Raw genomic sequence first — 21,133 nt, forward strand, 5'->3', positions numbered from 1 at the left:
CAGATTATTTCTTCCTTCACAAAATGAAAAACAAGAAATATCGAAACGTATGCAAATTTCTCCGCCTCGAGGGAGAGAAAGATGAACCGAGAAGAATTGGTGGTTGTTGTTCTTCCCCCATTTGCTAGCTTTGCCGGTAAAGGAAATCACACGGCACACAGAATCGAAGGCGTACCGAGCTGAAACCGTGCACGGTGACGGTTGAATGGAAATTGGGCGAAAAGACATGTCCTAGATCTTATGATTCGCGGGTCAACGTGAAGAAAAGATCAAGATATCTCCGTCCCCTTGCGCTTGAAGCTAGTGAAAAGGAGAAAAAAGATACTTCCCAAATGGTAATCGACATTGCTTGATCGACAACAAACGGTCACTTTCATGCAAAGCAACTGGGAAGTCGAGTGGTCACGTTTTGCAACACCACACACATCCCTTGAGATGCATGCACGTCTCTGGGATTTAACTTTTTTCGCCAGCACTGTATCATGTGCTTTATTTGGCACAATATATAAAAAAAAGTTTATTGTTAAAACATTCTCTCGCCGTACAAGGAAAGAGAGTTCAAGACATTGATAATCACTCTCTTGCAGCGAACTTAATATTCGATGTGCGTTAAAGAAACATTAAACAAATTTGCTCGGTGCCCGGTTTTGTAACATGAACCATAAATGCTTCAATACGCATTATAAATCTTTGATCGCAATCGCGAAACAACCGGACGAAAGGGAATTCACAATAACTGAATTTTAAAAAAAATGTCCCGACAACGCACTAACCAGAGGAAAAAAAATCCCTACAAAGACTTCCAGCTCATGAGGGCCAGATAGGTTTCAAGAAATAAAAAAAAATATGTACAATCTCCAAACAGGTTCACGCCTGCTTCTCTCCAGTTCGTACGAGTCAACACACAATCAACCAAGTTGATTTAAACGTTTGTTTTTGTTTGCAGTGGACCAAGACGATCCCAACAAATGCACACGTACAGTGTTGGACAAAACTTTAAGCCTGGTCACAAAGCTTTTGTACGACTTGTGTAGTTCATTAAAAATTTCAATGATAATTGATGGCTGTTTAAGAGTACGCTTTTATTGCCTTGTCCATCACTGTATGCGCACCTATCACAACGAGCCAAATAAACGTACAAAGTCTCATTTCTTTCTTGCATCCTCGGATTCATCTCAACATTAAGGAAAAAGGAACAATACATCGTCTTCTTTCGCTGCACAATTCACCACGCAACAAATTGAGGTCGAATTTGCAAACCGCTCGAACCGATCATCGCCACTCTTCAGGAGGATTCAAACTTGAGTGTTTTTTCTTAAGACTATTCCCTTCCCTAATCTGCATCTCAAAGCTTCCCTCATTACCATGCCCATTTATTATCGACATCCTTTTCCGCTCTTTTTTTTGCATGTGGAGAAGTGCGGACAAACAAAGGGTAGATCATTATGTGACACCACAGAGGAGACGATGGTACTAATTTTACAGGAAGCTTTTTGTTCATCGTTTTATGATCCGGAAAGGCACAGTTAGCTAGCCAAAAAAATATCCTGTTAGCCGAATGAGTGACGTTTCGATATAGGGATTAATTAAAATCAAGCAGGAAATTGAATATCAGCGTCACGAAGATGTGATACAGAAATGGACCATTTTAAATAAATGGTTTTTTTATCGAAACCACAAAAACCTTCTGGACCATTTCTTGATTAGGGTAGATAAAATAAACCACAACATATACGTTATCGACTTATATCTTCACAGACAAAGATGGTGGACTCTAAAACCACAACTCAAAGTCACTCGGCAAAACATTGAACTGCAGCTTCTTGCGCGTCGTAACCCAGGAAGTTGGGGTAAACATTCGCCCACAACAATACATGTACCACGTACAATGTTGTTACAATGTAAGAACAAAAAGAACCAAGAATTGATCGGTTGTAGAAGGCGCGGAAGTATGATCGGTCGGTCTCATACGTCGACTTACCTGTTGCAGGATGGGCCTGATGTACTTCAGCGGTAACGGCGAGAATTTGTTCTGCTTCAGGAAGTCGTACAGGTTCTGTTCCAGCATCTCGAACACCAGGCAGGTGTGATTCTTGTGCTGGAAGCACTCGAACGCTCGCACGAAGTTGAACTCGTCCGCATTTTCCTGGCTGAGCCGGCTGAGGATCGACACCTCGATCTGACCCTGGCGCGCATAGGACGGATGGTTCTTCAGGATCTTGATCGCGACGATGTCGCTCGTGCCCTTCTTCCAGCATTTTACCACCTGCCCGAACGTACCTCGTCCAAGGAATTCCAGGACCTGTGGGAGAAAAGAATGAAGCAAGAGATATGAGTGATGTGAGTTCCAGTAGAAACAAGGTATATAGACAGAAAAAAAATGTCTCTCTTCTATACATCTTTGATGTTGAAAGAATAGTGTACAAGAAGGACAAGGACCTCTCCGATGAAATAACCGTAAACGAAGCCAAGCAAGTGCAGTATGGTCATATGTAACATATGAGATCAGACCAAAAACAGATACGCAGCCTTTGGCGCTCCCCGTCACGAAGCAAGACAAGTGGCCGCTACTAGTAACCATTTTTTTTGTGCATCTTTCTTTATTATTTTTCTTTACACATCCCTCTCCCCCAAACCCATATCCGCGAGCAGTGAAGGCCATTAATTTCTCCGATTTTGCCTAAACTGGTGCGCGCAACCGGTTCTGTTCTTTCAATATACTTCGCTTCGAGACACGGGAGAAGCCTATACAGCAAAAAAAAACAATCGCCTCAGCACCCTTTTCGAGTAGCCTTAGGGCGGCCTCCAACCATGTCCCAACCGCGAGGCTGGATGAAATTGTGAAAGTAGCGAATAATCGAAAAACAAAATCAAATCGACTGAAGCTTGAAAAATATTAAAGCAACGGACGCTCGAACGTCGAATGCAAAAACAAAAACCAAAGGCAGTTGCGCGCATGCAACATATATACCGAAATGGTAAAACACGTTTTTGCGCTCTACACCGGCCACGTAAAGAAGGAGGTAAATGTTCTTGTATTTTTGGGCAAAATAAAATGAAACAAGCAGCGATACCGCCTATCCCCCCACCGCGTTCGACAGAAGGGAGAGATCGTATTTTGAGGTCACGCTTAATGATTGTAGATTTTTTTTGTACTGCTTTTTGGTCAATGATGTTGTTTCGAGCATGGTTTCCTTCATTTTATCGGCTGCGTGTGTTTTTATATTTTTGCACGAAAACAACAACAAGATACCGGTCCGAACAAGGTGTACAAAATGGAAAAGGTCTAAGAACGTTTCGGTCGCTTCAGCAAACCTGTCCGGTGAGTGAACAGCACCGTTCGATAATGGGGAAATCGGCAACAGAACTCAACTGGTTCCGGCCCAAGCGAAACCCAGAAGGTAAACCCGATTAATTCATTTCTATTTGCTTTTCCTACCGTTTTTGCATTCCCCAATTCCTCACCGCTATCTCTAACTGTTGTGTGGGGTGGTGTATCGTTATATGCCGTTGTTACGTTTGGCGTTCTCCTTCCAAAATAGTACAACCAATATACCGGGCAGTCTTGCACCTTGCTCTTAATTATGATTTTTTTAAAGTACACAGTACAAAAAAACGCTCGACCACACGCTCCCAACAATAAATTCAAGCGATTTTGTAAGCATATTTAGTAAACCAAAAAAAAAAAAACAAAGAACATTATTGGCCACACTTTGGGAGTTAGGCTCGCAATCAGTTTTGTTAGTCTCTTTTAGTGGAAAATCATAAAAATCAGATAACCATTTTGGGGGGGTGTTTCTTGCGCCACGAGCATCGAAGTTACTTGCAAAGCGCGCACACAACGGAAGGCGAAGAATTTTGCACCGAAATGTCCCATAATTCATGACCATATCCATAGCTCTTACAGCAGTATCTCTCCACACCCCAGCAGAAGAGGGAGTGTGTGTGTGTTAAATGGGTGTTTTTCTTCACCTTTAAATAAGAAGCAACCTAGATCTTTATCACTTCTAACTTGCCAACTTTGGTGGTACTTCTAATGCAACCCTCTCAAGTCTTTTTCCAACAAACTTTATTTTAACCACGTGAACCAAATATTGTGACCTTATTGTATGGCGTTTTCAGTTTTCTCAATTCTAAACAACTGTCTAATCGAGCCGTCTCCAACAAAAAAAAACATCACAAGAAAACTGTGTCGACACACGAGGCAATTCAGTTTTTGGGCTCGCAAACCAGACAATTGCACCAGAAAATTTGTTCACCGTTTCGCCATTTCCCACAATGGCATCACACACCACCCAGTACACCGGGCAGAAACATTAGATTCGAGAGGCACAGACAATTATTCGGTAGCGATTACAGTTTCCTCCACCAGGCTACCGTACCTGGTTGAGACACGTGTAGGTACGGCTCTCTTTTTTCTCGATTGAAAATTAGCAGTTCGATTGGTAGCACCATCAATAGAGTAGCCTTCGAACACTTCGAGATAAGTCCCACCATCGATGACGCTCATATTGGTTTGGCCGGTTGGCTAGCTGACTGTCTGTTGGCCGGTAGTCTGTTGTAGGTGGGTACCATTTTGATTGGTTTGACCAATCTCCTTCCCTCACACACACGCACATCATGTTCGCAACAATGGGTCATACTGTTGTTTGTGTTCGTCGCTTTGTTGATGCAACTGACCAGCCCCTCTTGGTACGGCCCGGCTATGAGACGGGGGACTTTTGCAATTAATGGGGCTTCTGAACTCGCTATAACCTCCCCCAAATTCGGTACAGCTAGAGGAGGAGGATGGATCAAATCTTTGGAAATGTCAGACGAAAAAAAAAATGGTGAATGATTAGGACAATTTTGCACATTACTCCTTTTTAAAAAGACTTATTTAAGCGAAAGTATAGAAGGAAACGAGGAATTATAGCAAGAAGAAGCTCGGACAACTAATTCATGATTGATAAATAAACAATAATTCATTCGACCGTTGCTGTAATTGATTATTTTCAATTCTAAACGTAGGAAATAGGTGGCTTTAAGGCTTAACTTAAAATTGAGTCAAAAAGTGTGCAAAAAGCATTGGCATTAAACTAGTAGAGATGATGGCTAATTTGTGGTGGGATCTTTTAGAAGTCTTCTATTATGAGCTGTTACCATTTCTACTCGGTAACATGTATCTAAAACACAATGAATTGGTTTATAAATTGAGGTCTAATTATTTCGATATTCCATATCTTAATTCAATTACAATTGGATTCGGAACTCCAGAAGTCCAAAACACTAATTCATTTAGTCCATCGAATGAACGCAACAGTTACTATGCAGACTTTATCGTATACTCAGAAAACAGTTGATTTGCTCAACATTTGCAAAGCACCAAATTCGTTTCGTATTACTATGCCGTCCAACATTGAAAGAGAGAGACCATTAAGTGGCTTTTGACTCCAGCAATAACACACAGCTTGCACAAAATTATTGCCAAATTTATCACCCACCTCTCAGAACCAACCCTGCACCCTAATCGAAATGCGAGGGTTCACACTCCATCTATCACATGCTACACACCTTACCGTCACTGCGTTCCCGCTGCTACTGGGCATGCCTTCGAAAGTCCGAAGGTAGTTATGAGAAAGAACTGCCAGCAACATGCGATTTTACGGGCACAACAATAAGACGATTTAGTGGGTGGATTGCGACCGCGGGCAACATTGGTTAGGTTAGGCAAACGCCAACGATAAGATAGCGTTCCGGAGTGAGTGTTTCGGTGATATTTTGCATTGTATAGAGGGTACATGGACCAGAGAGCGTTCGTAACGATCACCACAGCTGACCTCTTCCCTTCTGTCGTCCCCACACTAGCGCGTGGACTTATCTGTCCTCCGGACCTCGGTATTGGTCTCGGCACCGGTAGAAAAGAGTGATCCACGATTATTCCGCACACCGTGTCCAAGCCATTGTGTACGTGTGTCAATGCGTCAAAGTTGAGGCTGTCAATTTGCTAGCCGGAGAAGCGATGCACATAACAACAACATCATCATTCGGCCCGGTCCCTACCGACTCTCCATACGGCTGATGTGATGGTGGCTTACGTAGATTATAGGAGAAAGTTTCAAATATCGGCAGGCATATGCGCACGGCCGCGTACAACAACTACTCGGCCCCGTAAAGCGCGAGAGGTCGCCCTGGACCGCCCCCACCGTACAGATAATGACTGGCGGCGTACCACACTTGACTGCCAGCTGGGCGATATTCATGGCACATCATCCAACCGACCGCAACTCCGATAGCCACCAGTCGCTTGGCTGGTGTGCTGCTGGTGCTCAACTATTTGTTTGCGTTTCGTCACAACCTCGCGAGATGCGTCCAGTCCAACCGTACGCGGGACGAGAAGATGGATGTTTTTAATGAGCTCCTGTAGCAGCAACGCCTAGTAAGACAATGGGTTGGAGGAATGCTCAGTAAAAACCAATGCCCGCATCATCAAGCAACACGCACACACAGGGAAGAACGACGCGAAGAAGAATCTGCGTGCGGAAGCAGATGAACCACTTTGCATATTTCAACGATGCACGATTTTCAAAACAAGAGAAATCGCTGCCGATCACTAATTCCACCATCCCAAAATCGTTCAGGTTTCAAAACCCGTCGGGATCCCGGCGTGTCCTACACACACACACACGGTTTATTTAACAGACGTGCGGCTTTATATTTACGACCATACAACGTCACGTACGGCCGCGACTTGAAGATAGTTGGAGGTCGCTTTATTTTTCGTTACGTACACAACATGCTGCACCTGAGCTGAACATTGATGAGCAACATACTTCGTTTCATCACAACAAGATTCGATAATAAGGGTCGCCATTTTAATTTAACCTTTTTTTGTTGTCAACACATTTAAAAAGAAGTCAAAAACTTCGTAGGAGATCTTATGTCCCTTTAGTGAGGAAAGTCAAACTTCAATAAACAGCTTGACTTTATTAATCTCTCATTTTATTCCCACCGCCACGGTGGTATAACTACACAAATCTGGCATCGTATTCTATCAATTTCGTAGCAAGAAGTCATAGCTAGATGAAAATTGCTTACCAAGGATAGGACACCGACAGATTGGATGTCTGGACAAGGAATATATGGCGTAGAATTTGGGCCGTTACTGAGGATATTCGAGAGACATTACCAACCGGACGAGAACAGTGATCCTGGGCCTGGGTATCCCAAGACATGTCGTTAATTTCCAAGGTTTCCATTAACCCAAGCTATTCTAGAGGCGACTTATTAAAAGACAACTCTATAGACATTAGACGTTGACCACAGACGTATATCTTGAGTATCGCATCGGCCACCCGAGGTCGTCTGATGGTAATTTTGCACCAACTGCCGTTGACTTCAGTGTGCGATGACCATCTGAACGGCCATGTTGAAGGGTATCGACTGATAGCGAAACTACCCTTTCCGTCCGAATATCCATCAGTTGAATTTCTCGTGCCAAAGGTATCGTTGTTTCCATTTTGTCCAACGGAATGGAAATGACAACTTGGAACATACACTCTAGAACCGGCACAATCGCCGGCACCACTGCGTGCCAGACCGGAAAAAAGTGAGCGTTTGTGTGTTCAAAAAACGTATCCAGTTTCGCGTCAAGACATTTCCCTAAAGGCAATCACCCCATCAACCGAGGATACGCCAATGGGCGAAAAGTCTTTATCGTCATCGAGACGACGCTAAAACACACAGATTATGCGGACTATTGGTCCTCCTGCCTGCTCGTGTACCCGTAGTTGAGTTTGCGTTTGCTGCACGTCATTTTATGTCTGGCAGGTTCGATTTCTTTCCCGTGTCTCTCGTGCAGGCACCTAACTCTTAGCCCGGGTGATGAAGCCCATCAAAGCTCGTCGGACCCGCTCTATTATCGGACCTGCTGCAATCTATATTGCCAAACGCTCAAGGTGCTCTTTACTGTCTGGAGGACATTTTCGATTAGAAAAAAAAACCCTTCGAAAGGGTGTCGCTTAGTTTGGGGCACCTTCGAGAGCCAACCCAACCGGCTGGCAAATTTGCCGACACTGCGACAAATCATTTCGATCTCTATTTGCAAAAAAGCTGGGTAGCTTTGTGTCGTGCCGTGTGATCGTCCAAAAAAAACAAAGCGGGAAGTAATGGAGAAGACTGAGAATGAAACTTTTCTGCTTTATTAAACTCCGGCCATTTCAGGGAGTGGACACGGTTGCCATAATGTTTCAGTTTTTTTATGAATGCGCATTTACCATGTCTCGGAAGCTCAGATTCGTTTACGAGTCTCATGCGGGAAGGTGGCGGGAGAAAACCTCCCAATCTTCAAACGTGTTCCCCAATCTGAGTGTGCGTTACTGCTCCGGTGCTGGAAGAAGCACAAAAAGGTAGCTTCTAACATTTCACACACCAAAGCACCCAAGGCCGGACACGGTGCAACATAAAAGACATCCCCGACTCCTAATACATTTGGCATCATAAAAAGCAAACACTGCGACTGAGAACTTCCGACCTTATACTGAAACCTGCACACAAGCACACGTGGCGCGTAGAATATTACGCCGTAGTGGTGGTATGAAGCATCCGAGAACATCGCTTTACCCTTGGACTCTAACCACGATGAAATGATGACAACGCCAGCAACGAGACTGCATCCGGAGCCTTTCCCTGCGTGCCATGGGTCGCCCAATGCCGCTACAATATTCTTTGACCCGCACCATCAAGGGTTGGCCCTTTGGTGTTACACTCTCAGCAATAAGAGCTGGATACCGACCGAGCAGCGCAATGCCACTCTAGGGCCGGCAAGCAAGGGCAATGAACGTTGCAATTTGCGTCAGCCAGTGGGGATTTTTTTTATTATTATTATGTTTGTTCGCTACATACTATTGATATTGCAATGTGTGTTTTTTTTGTTGTTGGTTTCTCACTTTTTATTTTGCTGCTGCACTTCCACCGGCAAATTCTCCCCTTTTCTCAAGAGCTTTTGCTAGACGAGGGCGATTTTTGATGGCGCGCGCGCGCGCGCGCACACACATCAGGTGGAAGAGAAGCACGAAAGGAAAGCATTTACCGTACACAACCAGAAGACGTCCACAAAAGACAGTTATTGTGTCTGTTTGTTGTGCGAAGCAGGTTTGTTGGCGTGTTTTCTTTCTTTTTTGTGGGCCTTCTGTTTTACTGCAACTATATGTTTCCGTTATCTGTTTTTTCCAGAGGGCGCCTCCACTCTGGATAGCTCCAGAGGTTTTGTTCAGCCCTTATCGAAGACACCACTAGAACCGGCTGAACGGTTAGTGCAATCCCGGTGCCGGCGGACCTGTCTGCATATTTCTAGCGCCTTCGGAAGCACAAAACCATCACCGGATTAATTAAACAATCGCCGGCACGACTTGCTTCGGGTATTTATTCTTAACAAACTGCACCCCGTTTCCCGGGGTTCTCCATGTTTCCCAAATACTAGTAACATCTCACCAAGGTTCCTAACCAAGGTGCATAAATACAAAATAAAAAGCAGCAAACCATTTCATTCGTCGATAGTAATGACTTCCACGCCTCTTCGGCGTATGGTATGAAGGGGAAACTGAAAGAAGTAGATGATGACCCCCAAACCACGTGAACAAGACGCAAAGTGCATACCAAACGCCGGTCCGTCCGTTGTCTAAATTTAGAAAGCCGCACCAAAAATCGACCTTTCAGCCAGCCAAGTCTTTAATAACCCTAGCCACAAAATGGCTTCAGCCGAGAGAGTCGAGAGAGAGAGACAGAACGTCCCAAAACGTTGCTATTTGCCTGGACTGCCTGTCATGAAAATGCGTGCATGTTATGTTTGGCGAATTCTAAACCATTTTTTTTTTAACCAAGAGCTTCAAGATAAAACACTGTTTGAAGCAAAGCACATACCGTCCATCCGAACCAAAAAAAAATAATTCTACCAAAAGCAGAAAAAACTGCTTCGTTGCTGCTTTCCTGCGGTGCCAAACGTCTGTGGGTAATAAAATAACAGCACGACGAAAGCAGTACTACACGCGATGTGTTCATGGGGCGGAGGACATACACACAGAACCCTAAGGCTATCCGGCCGCGTGCTGTTTGTATTTTACCGGGCTGACCGTCAGTCAAACGCGCCCGGCGTTAATTCGTCCTACACGCGCGCGCGTGCTCACCCGCCACCGAAAGCCTTCCGTAAAAGGCGTTCATAAACGCCAAGTGTCCTCCAGGCGAACGAGGACAACATCTTTCTCACCCCCCCTTTACGTCTCGAACGGTCGATTTCTAAGCCGCAAGTCAGGGCAGCTACGATCACCAAAAAATACAAGCGGACTGCTGACTCTGTACGGAGGACGTACGTTTAATGGCCACCGGGACGACGGTTCGTGCCGCACTGATTTACGACCCCCAAAAAAAAGTAGACGGTTTTGCATCTGTTAGAAAAGCTTTGCGAAAATAATTATCGCAAATACTAGAGCACAACATTCGCTGTTTGGGTTTTTTTTTGGACATTTGCCTTCGCAGAAACAATTCTTCATACATCAAGCCTTCCAAATTATTTTCCCCGCTAGCCAAGAATACACACACTCTAACCACGTGATGCGTGTCGGTAAAGTAATCCAACACCAATCCCAAGAGAAAGTCACAGTAAACAAATTAAAAACGAAAAAAACTTGCTCGGTTCGGATGAGCTCCGCACGTTTGTTCATTTTGTGAGTTAACGTTGGGCTCTTGAGAAGAATAATATTTTCTACAAACATACATTAACCTACAACAAGTTGCCCCCATCCAACAAAAAAGGTGGGCAAAAAAGTTAGGCAAACGTTGGCAGGTTCTTGTCAGAACGCGAAAAAATAATTACACACACCCGTCAACGGAGCGATGTACCCTGTGTAGTACAGTTAATGGTAAATGTACTTCAACGTTAAAGGAAATGATGCTTGTACGACAGCTAATTACTAGCTCATTTAACAATACTTTCACAGTTCTTGGAACGAGGTTCCTATGCGCTAAAGTTGCTCATAGACAGCGGAAAAAATTAATTACATCGCCTAACTGTTACAAAACTGTTATACACCCAAAACTTTCTACTCAAGCAGCGCGTACAGTACAGTTTTGGTGAGCTACATTTCTCATGCAATGGTACTTGTACAACAACGAGTTACCGTTTGGTAATGTGCAATATTTTATTGCAAGCACTAAAATAGATCTTGTTGTCTAATTAAAATAACTGTTATACACTCCACACAAATTCGTTCTGACATTCTCTTCACAAATTAATTTTTTAAAAAAGAACTTTAAAAAACGCCCTCCAAAACATTCAACTAGAATATGTGAATCCCTATCACTTACCTCATATTGGGCGGACAAGGAGTAGAGCACCTCATGCTGCACCAGCTGGTAGTCACCGTCGGCTCCGCTGCTGGAACGCTTGCTGGAGGTCTGCGTGTTGGCATGACCTCCTCCGGTTGCAACCTTTGAATGTGCCGTCTTGGAGCCGTTGGACGGGGCACCCATAGCCCCGGAAGTTGCAACCGTACCGCCGCCGCCGCCGCCTCCTCCACTGCCGCTCGGTACTGCGCCGCCGCTGGTTGCACACTCGCCGCAACCACAAACGCCCTCTGCTGTGAGGGAAGAAAAAACACACAAACAGAACGAAATTACATCACCTCATTAGAATTTATAACACATTCGGGATCATGATAGCTGTGGTCCAGGGCCTTTGCTGTGGGTTTAATTTCGGTTTTTGGGGTTTTTATTTCCCCGAGGTTCCGTTCTTACTGCTGATTCTGATACAAATAAACCGCCCGCAAAAAAAGAAAAGAAATACAAAACACCACACGGACTATCATTTCATTTATTCGTTCCACCACGTACCAGATAAGAAATGTCATTAAAACCAGTTTGACTTGAGACACAGTTTTAAACTATGCCATCATGCGATCCAATTCGTTTTTTTATTTTTTGTTGATATTTTCCATGACGACTATGTTGTTCTTTTTAAGAAATCTAGTTTTACAGCATATGACCAACATCTAGTTGGGTGGGATACAGAATAAAGCGCATAAATAAATGTCCAGACCGAGTAATAAAAGAGCGAAATCTGCCTGTTAGCGGTTAAAACATAATAAACAGATAAAACAAAAGAACACGGAAGATACTACAGTCGTTCCGGATAACGAAATATCATTGGTGGGAACACATATAAATTATCTACCGTGAGCTGTTCGTAGTCAAGTTCAAATCTGCCTCTATACACAGTTTACACAGATTGTCCAAATAACAAGTCCTTCATAATTAACTTCAATTCTTACAAACATTCCATTGAGGTGTCCTCGACCTCAGCACTCACATGTTTTGAGAGAAGCAAATTTTTTCTTTTTCTCCCCCCCCCCCCCCCCCCCATTTACCCTCAATATGCTCTCACCTAAGCACGTTGCCAATGTGCGTGAGCATATCAAAAAAGGAACTGAACCCAACAACCGTCAATAAACGCATCCAGCACCGCGCTTAGTCCTTGTGTACCCGGGGCAAATCCGTAGCACAGTCGGTACGGGCTAGTAACTTTGCGGTTTTGCCCGGGGGAAACCGAAAACCCATGTAAGTCAAGCGAATGGAAACAAAGTTGGAAAAGAGGAAAAAAATAGTTTATTTATAAAATCGAACCGCTGGTGACGCAAATCCTCCACTCCACCCGCCCACACACAGAGACAGACACACAAACGGGCGTGTAATCTTGTCTGTTGTTGACGGCGAAATGGAAACGCTCGTGACGCCAAGAGTCAAACGGTGGGCACAGAAATTTCACTCGCCCAGCTGACATGTTGATGTTTGTCTATTAATGGTCGCAGAAAGACATTTCTTCGCCACTTCACGTGCGGTCTTGCGAAGAAGCGGTACAGCGTTCTGATGCCATTCGGGGATGCACATTCGCCGCTCTCTACATCGATTGAGGTTAATCTTGCGTCGATCATTTTCCACCACCTGCGGCATAATTTCCTAAGGAAGAGTCTGATTTTTTGGAGCCGTTCCATGTAAACAGACGGCAATCGGAGATTTTTGTTTGTTGGTTTAAATTAGGAATTCCTTCTACGTCCATAATCCATCAGAAATCCCTACCGTTCCAGACGTCAACAGCTAGAATTTACTTAATTCTCTAGAATTTTGAAAACATCGAAAGACGATCAAGAGATAGATAGAGATAGAGATAGAGATAGAGAGAGAGAGAGAGAGAGAGAGAGAGAGAGAGAGAGAGAGAGAGAGAGAGAGAGAGAGAGAAGCCTGTAGACAGACTTAGCTCAGAGCCTGGGAAATTCAATCCATCATCCACTATTTTTAACATTGGTGCTGATGATTACATTTTACCCATCAGATCAATCAATTCAACTGGCGATATTTTACAGAGAAATGGAACCTTCTGTCACATACATTATTTATTAATCCTGTGCCAAAAACTGCTTACATTTACCCTTTTGAACATTTTACCTCTTTATTAAAGTACACAAATAAATAAACTATGAAATCTTAAATGTTTTACGGAGTACATAAAGCACTTAAATGTCCAATATTATGAACAACAACACAGGAACTCACACAACACAGGAAAAAAGTACATTTTTTCACGTAACTGAATAAATCTGACGAGAAAGTAGCTGTAACGCCACTCGCTCGAATACTTTGTGCGATTTTAATGGTGGCCGGAATGCGGTAACAAATTGTGCTGTCTATGACCGCTTCATCTCGAGTTCGAACCTGAACGCTTTCTATCGATACCGGTGTGACCGGAGTAAAGCGATTGGCGGTACGGTAACTCGGCGTGGAGCTTATTTTCTTTTTTGCGCAAAGAAATAATAATAACACTGTCTCTTTGCACATCTGGCTTCATTTCGTTTTCCTCTTTTTTTGCGCTGTAACCGAGCATACAAAACTGAAAATCCAGCCACCGTTTCCAAGGTGGGACGGTACGGAAAGTTGGCGCCGCGCGCTATGTCAATCAAACCATCATGCTGTGGGGCTATAACAAAGATCGAGCGAATCGTTCGATACGGTGTGTAATATCGGAGCCTTTTATGGTAACGAAATTATAGCGTTTGCTAAAACTTGCACGCAGCATAAAATCGTCACCTGCACAAATTATGCTCCGCACCGCATCCGGTTCTCACTGGTAACTGCAGAATGTGAGTGGTAATTAAAAGAAAATTTCAGCTACAAACTCATCCGGTGAGAAGGGAGGAGATTGTTTTTTTTATCTTCCGACCAGACCTTACGGTCCGTCAATCTTTGCGGTATAACACCTTTAACGTTGGAAGCATATACAGTTGTAACAGGGAAAAAAAAGCTCACCCATATAAATAATTCTGACCGGAAAGCTGAACCGGTTTGCTTTCCGCACAACAACCAACAACAAAAAAAGGACCGAGCTCTTCCTGTCCGGTGGGGAAGGAGTGACCAATAAAATTCACCTGAAAGATATCCCCTTTCGTAGGACGACCTTTCTCCGGCGGGCCTTCATATCTCAATGCAAAAACAGCTCACCAAGAAGAGATGGATTTTTTGTTGTTGTTGCTGCTGCTGCAACTAACCACAGAAAGTAGGCCACTGCAGAAAGGCCAACCTACACAAATTGGAAGAAAAAAAACTTCTCGCCAGTACAAGAGGAGAAGGAACAAATCGCAAGAAAACAGCGACACCATACTCACAGCACATGTTCAATATATTTTATTTTCTTAATGCCCTTTTACTGATATGTTTGTCTATCTGTAGCTCTGAGTTGTGTTGTTCAATTTTTGTCATTGACTTTTTTTTTGCTTCAAAATTCCATCCAACAACAGAAATATGAGTAAATCCCCGAACAGCTTTTGCGCCATCCAGCATATGTCGCTTTCGAAATCACCGACTGTGTCAACGCCGGTTGTCATTTGCTTATGGTGGAAAAAAAAAAAACAAAATTATGTGCTTATGAAGCATGAATCTTATCGCCTCCTTTCCCAAGCCATTCGTGTAGAAGCACCCGTCCTGTCAATGATGTCGAAGCAAAGAGTCCATCCGCACCGTCCCGCCCTGGAGACGCAACTTGGATTCACTTTCGCGTACCTCCATCACTACAGCCCATCAGAGCTTCACCGCCCATTTCACCACCACGGGGGGGGGGGGGGGGGGGGCTGGTGAACAAGCGCACCCTCTGCCTTCGTTTTCTAATGACCTCTGGCAATTGCGGCGCAATTTCGACGTTCGGCCATGCGAGCAAAACTATATCGCATCGCATCATAAACCACAAATACACAAATGCCACCTTTGCGTATACACATATGGCCCGGAGGGATGGAAGGGAGAAAAAAAGGCAAACAGTCAAATAATCATAACCGTTACCACACGAAATGGAGGGACAGTGACAGTGGCAGCAACAAAAAAACACGGAGGTGATAATAAATCGAATCAATTCAGCTGCGCAAAAAAAAAACAAGCATTTTGTACATACATTCGACGTATCAGCAAAACATAGCTTCACCCACCATCGGAGGAAGGCTTAACACCAAAAAAAACATCAACATCGAGAACAAGATTCAATCTGAAAGGCTTCCGTCACTGTGTGCTATAGTTGCAAACGACAAACTGAAGTAATCGAAATAAAAACATACATCAGCAATTTTATACATTATACTGACGCAACCGCGTTTGCTGTGGGAAGTAGGGTCCGGTGGAGTTTTTTTGGCTCCACAAAACAATTTTATTACTTTGTTGTGAAACGAAACATGTCACACATTTCCATTTTCTTTAAATATTCAGCTTTTAAATTCTTGAAGCTGGTGAAAATCCATTGTGATCCTCTTATTCAAGTACCATAAACTTCATTTTATCCCAAGTATAATAAAGCTTATTTCACACAAAAATAAGGATCAAAGGACTTCAACTACAACTCCAGAAAATTATATAAAAAACACACACAAGTGCCACACAAATGATTTTGAACTACCTTTGGCTCTGGTCTATGTATGGGATTACCCCAAACAATAGGCAGTACACTTAGAGACTCTAGAGATTTTTTTTCTGCACTAACGTCATAACACTATTGTTAAACATATCAGCAACAAAGCAGGATCTCACGCAACTTATAAATAGATAATTTTGCATTATCAAAGCACGAAGATCCATCTCAATTAATGTCTTATCATGACAAACCCACTACACCACAGGGAAGCTATTTTTGCATCATGTCTCATCCGTCCAAAGGCACAAAGAACGCACACTCAAATAAAAAAAGAAACACGTGTGCTTATCTTTGACGAGTGAAAACTTGATAGGAAAACCCCGTGAAGAAGAAAAAAAATCCATCTTTTTTCCTGGGAAACGTCTCTTCCATACTGAGGATCAAACCTAACAAAAAACGCAAACAATGCCGGTCGTTTGTGTGCAAAAATAGCGCATTGTTGCGAAGAACCCATCAACCGTCGAGACCAACCCGAAAGAATGCCTGCTTCTCTATCGATTATAGAAATATTGATAAACGATAAGTGTGCGTTGCTGTGGAAGATGGGTATGGAGAGGATTGAAGTCGGCTTTTCCCCAGAAGTTCTCCTCTAAAGCCGCCACACACCAATGGGTGGTAGAACCCGAACGGACTCTTGCAGGATTCCTCATACACCAAGGTCATCGACAAAGGCCACACGCGTTACAGGGTCGTAGGCAAACATTTGCTTACCTCACCAGCAGACGACGGCGGATGGCTACCAATTGCTGCTATTCGAGACAGTCAGTATGGCGCAATAGGAAAATTTCCCATTTTCCTTTCCTAGTTCAACTCCTTGTCCACCTGAGTTGGAGCGTCTCTCAAACATGATTAAGACCTGACGCAGTACGGGTTTCCGACTAACAGACGCACACAACAAAGTTTTTCGTAGAAATGTCACTTTTCCTCCAGAAACTGTTTCCTTCCGCGTGAAATGGATGCTCCCCGGCATTCCGCGTTGGATCATCGTTATTTGATTTGCACGACAAGAAAGGAACAGATTGATGAGGCTAACCGGTAGCTCGACTTGAATGAAAGAAATGCTGCAAATAGAAAAGAAAAGCTTCTAAAGATATTCCCCGCAAAGGACAAACACGCTTCCAGTCCTTGAGGAGACTCTCAACTTCTGGTAATATTACGCTTCGATAGCTGAAAAAACCTCGTGCCTTGTCTGACATCTTTTTTCCTTTTTTTTGGAATCACTTTCTTACTCGCTCCTCCAATCCTTCGCTTGTTTGCTCTTGTTCCGAAAGGTAATATTTTATCCTGAGTTTACATTACTCCGCACCGACGATGACGTCCGACAATATAAATACAACCGTCGTGGGTGAAAATTTGCCAATTCGGGCGTTGCGTGTAACGAACCGATTTTGTAAGACTACGCGCGCGATCCACTCTTGGCCCCCCCACTACCGGGGTTCCTTCATTGTCTACCTTAACATCGGCAAATGCCTCACTCACATCTTCTAACAGGGCGCCACCCAACAGAGAGCTCAACCGACAAACATGCCCGACCTCTTGAGCCATTCCTCTTGGATTGCTTCTAACCCATAAAGCTTCCAAATAGACCTCTACACGGTGTACACATTATTCTTGGGAAATCATCCGCCCGGAAGGGAGAACCTTCCCACTTAGAAATGGCTATATAATGACACTTTGCCCCGCGAGCACACCTTTGCTATTTGCTTTTTACGCCGAGAAGAGAAACCCATCCAGGGGCCATTCGTTCGAAACTCAAAACGCATGAACAAAACTCACAACCCGTGTTGTTTTGCTGCTGGTGCCAATATAATGAACTGAGCTAAAAATAATAATAAAAAAACCCCCCGCGAAAAAAGAAGACCAACCGAGCAAGAACAAGATCAAGAAATGAAGGCATAACACAACCGGAAAAGCTTTATTTCTGGACGAGAAAAACACCTTTGCTATTTCCTGCGTATTAAATAGGAGTTTTCACATACATATATACACACACGCACCACGAAATGGTACGAAGCAATTACGCGTATCGGGTGTATTTTGTGTTATTCAATTATTGGCACCAAAGGTGAGTAAAAACATCGTATGAACCTCATTGTTGTAAAGTGTTATTACAATATGAAGTTACAAGAATATCTTGAAATGTCCGTGTCTTTTTCAACAATTCTTGAGGAATTCCGCATTATGATCTCCAACATTTTGAGAAAAATGGCGATATGGCCACACTGCAACAAAGCATCTGCGAAGGTAGAATGACGTAAGTTGTTGATTCAAGTATGAAACTAAAGATATCTTAAACGGATAACCTCTCTGATGTTTGAATGTTTTGCTGGCGTGATGTGGCGACGTTTATTCGCCCCTCGTCTAAACGAAACGATCAGTCGGCGTCGACATTTGGATTTGTTATTTACTGCAAAGTTTACCGATAATTAATCCGCGTGATATAGACCACCTCCCTTCCTTCACTTGCCTACCTCGCCTCCATGGGACTGGTTTTCCTTCAAATTAAATCTCGTTTTACAAGCAGCCACGAGACCACCCTTCCAATAAGATGCAGTAGCGATGGCCTCGCTACGTCGAGAAGGCGCCTCCAGTTTAGCATTATTGCACCGAAGGTTTGCGGACCAGATGGGAAAAAGTATTGACATTTCTTAACGATTTTTGTGTCAAACGCAATCTGTCAATGTCAAATGGCGATCGATAAGAGGAACTAGCGACCCTTGTTATGTCAAGATCAGACATTATTATATGGAATATTTTATATTTTAAAAGGTTATCAAAAGAATACTTCATAACTTTAGACCAATATTCCATGTTACGCACTTATTATTGGTTATTACTTTGATTATGCTTTCCATTGAAATATGGTTCAATAATCATCGATTCATTAAACATTATTTACTCGAGCACACGAACAAATACAATACTGTGCACATCAAACACAAAAAGCAACACGCGCCTGTCGAACAGATATTCATTTCCAGCCCAAAATGTGCTGGAAACACTGAGCGCACCAACAAATAGCGACCATTGCTTTGTACATTTCTGCACATCCGGGGAAGAGCGCGCCGGGTAAAATGGGGTTGTGATGATGTTGTTTTGATGCCTGTGTGAATTATGGAAAATTTTGAAATCTGATACATTTTCATTTTGCTCCCGCTTCGCACATCCAATTTCGGGCGCTGGGATGCCGCTTTTATGCTGTAGCTACCGGGGAGCTGCTGCTACCCTACCCCTTTTTTATGCTTCACCGAGAAGGCGATAGTGTAGCGGTGATGGAATTAAACTATTTCCAAATGCGGCGAACATTTATTAGCACCTTTCGCTTTACCGTAGGCGGTAGGCGTTGTAGCCGATGGGTTTCAGCTAATTCAACCATAGCTGTCTATGTAAGGTATCCGGGGCTTTTGCTATATCTGCCATGGTATGTAGCCACTTTTCATTCGTATCGGCACCTAACGTATCTCGGGCGTGAGTTACAATTAATCGCGAATGGAATGAATCTGCACACCTACTCGCTCACGTGTTGCACACGTTCGTTTCTGCCTTCGAGGTGGGTTCAATTTATGAGAGCAAATAGAAAGAAAAAAATACCACCTCGGTACAGTTACAACAGCATAGCTTTCCAGCAAAAAACGAAAAAACAGTTCGATTTACTTATCGCTGTAATATATTTATTACACCCGGTCGAACAAACACACTCTAATTTCTTTTAAACCCAATATGCGAACGTTCCTAAGCACACCCTACACCCACAAGAACCGCATACAAAACCGTTGGGAAAAAGGCTTTCTCCTTTTCCCGAAGAACGTTGTGCTGTACGCTTTCCAGAAAAGCGTGGGACGATACAGGTAATGGGTGTAGGTTTACTTTGGTGTGAAATATATTGGTGGTGTCATGTCTAACCAAGGGGAGCACACGGCCCGGTATTGAAATTATTTTACAAACATCTTCGTCTAAGGTACCAAGCAAGAAAGACCGTCATTTGACACGCATTATCGGTTTTTCCCGCTTTGTGCTGCGCTAAATCTCCGTCTGCTCAAACGAGACACCGAGCAACGGTTTTAACCGGTCATAGCCAACCAACAATTGACAACGATCGTGGTGCTCCACCGTTCCTGAACGCAATCTCAACTGCAAGAATTCAATGTTCGCCTACATGGGGACCATTCGGTATAAAATCCAGACCAGACACCCAGATACCTTCAAGACGGGATCGTTAGTTACAATAATTGTTTGCTTTCTTTTCCCTCTAACTGACACAATTTAGTGTTACATCGAGTGGTACGAATATCCATAGCAAATGTAGTACAGTGTCGTTGTGATAATATTGGAATTCTGATCACGGTCTATTCTTCCTATTCTTCAGACAGACTTCCAAAGGTTGAATGAGTTAAAATCCCAGAGTTCATAATTGTCTGGATGGCGAATACTTGTACATTACTTGCCGAATTTCCAGAGATCAACAACGACTTCACACATTACGAATGTATCAGTGTTTACTGTAGGTGAGTCTCTTAATTAGTTGCATTTTAGACATGGAATTATCAAGACACCTAAAGCGCTTAAGAAGATTATTACATAGTTGACTCCAGGTTGCTACCGTGTATCTTGTTTTCGAGTTTCAAGTTTCACGTATTTTTCCAATAACAACTACCACCAATAGACAACCGACACTTTTGTAGCTACATGTGCTCAGACATGAACATAACATTTACAGACACTGTGTGGCACGTTAAAGTCGCAATTCTGCAGAGGACACACACGTCTTGCTGACAGCTAATGAGCCAATAAGCGCCATTGAAACAAAAACACAAAATCAATCCAACAACCTACCAAACCAGTATGGCGCTCATTGAAGGCAACCCGTTGACGGTTGCCCTTCGGCGCCAACCTAAAACCACGGCCTGCTGACCGTTGCTGTCGGTTAGTGTCAAACGTGACAAATAGACTATCGGCTAGGCAAATTCGCTGCAATCTCACTTCGCTAATTGCACCTGATTCAAAAGCCGATCATGATAATTTTTAACTCCTCGCCCATCATGCGAGGCAAATGTGCGCTATAAAGCCAAATGCAGCATCAAATAAATAACGGACCACTGAAAGCCCTCCTGGTACGTGCCTCAGGGTCGGAGGATTTATAATCGAAGCTCATCAGCA

The 21,133-nt window shown here is 43.5% G+C and overlaps 1 protein-coding gene across 12 annotated transcripts in view; it reads right to left on the minus strand.

The window, feature by feature from the left end:
• Positions 1-21,133, minus strand: part of LOC125771271 (homeodomain-interacting protein kinase 2) — a 62,971-nt gene that overhangs the window by 12,954 nt on the left and 28,884 nt on the right. For 11 of the 12 annotated variants that reach the window (XM_049441709.1, XM_049441708.1, XM_049441707.1 and 8 more), the window contains 2 exons: positions 11,341-11,612; positions 1,982-2,302 (listed from right to left, as the gene is read on the minus strand). In XM_049441709.1, the coding sequence (XP_049297666.1) occupies positions 1,982-2,302; positions 11,341-11,505 (486 nt within the window). In that variant the 5' untranslated portion in view covers positions 11,506-11,612. The remainder of the gene's footprint in view (positions 1-1,981; positions 2,303-11,340; positions 11,613-21,133) is intronic. The other variant, XM_049441705.1, reaches the window with a different exon arrangement.

This window comes from Anopheles funestus, chromosome 3RL (genome assembly GCF_943734845.2).
Source record: "Anopheles funestus chromosome 3RL, idAnoFuneDA-416_04, whole genome shotgun sequence".
Taxonomy (NCBI): domain Eukaryota; kingdom Metazoa; phylum Arthropoda; class Insecta; order Diptera; family Culicidae; genus Anopheles; species Anopheles funestus.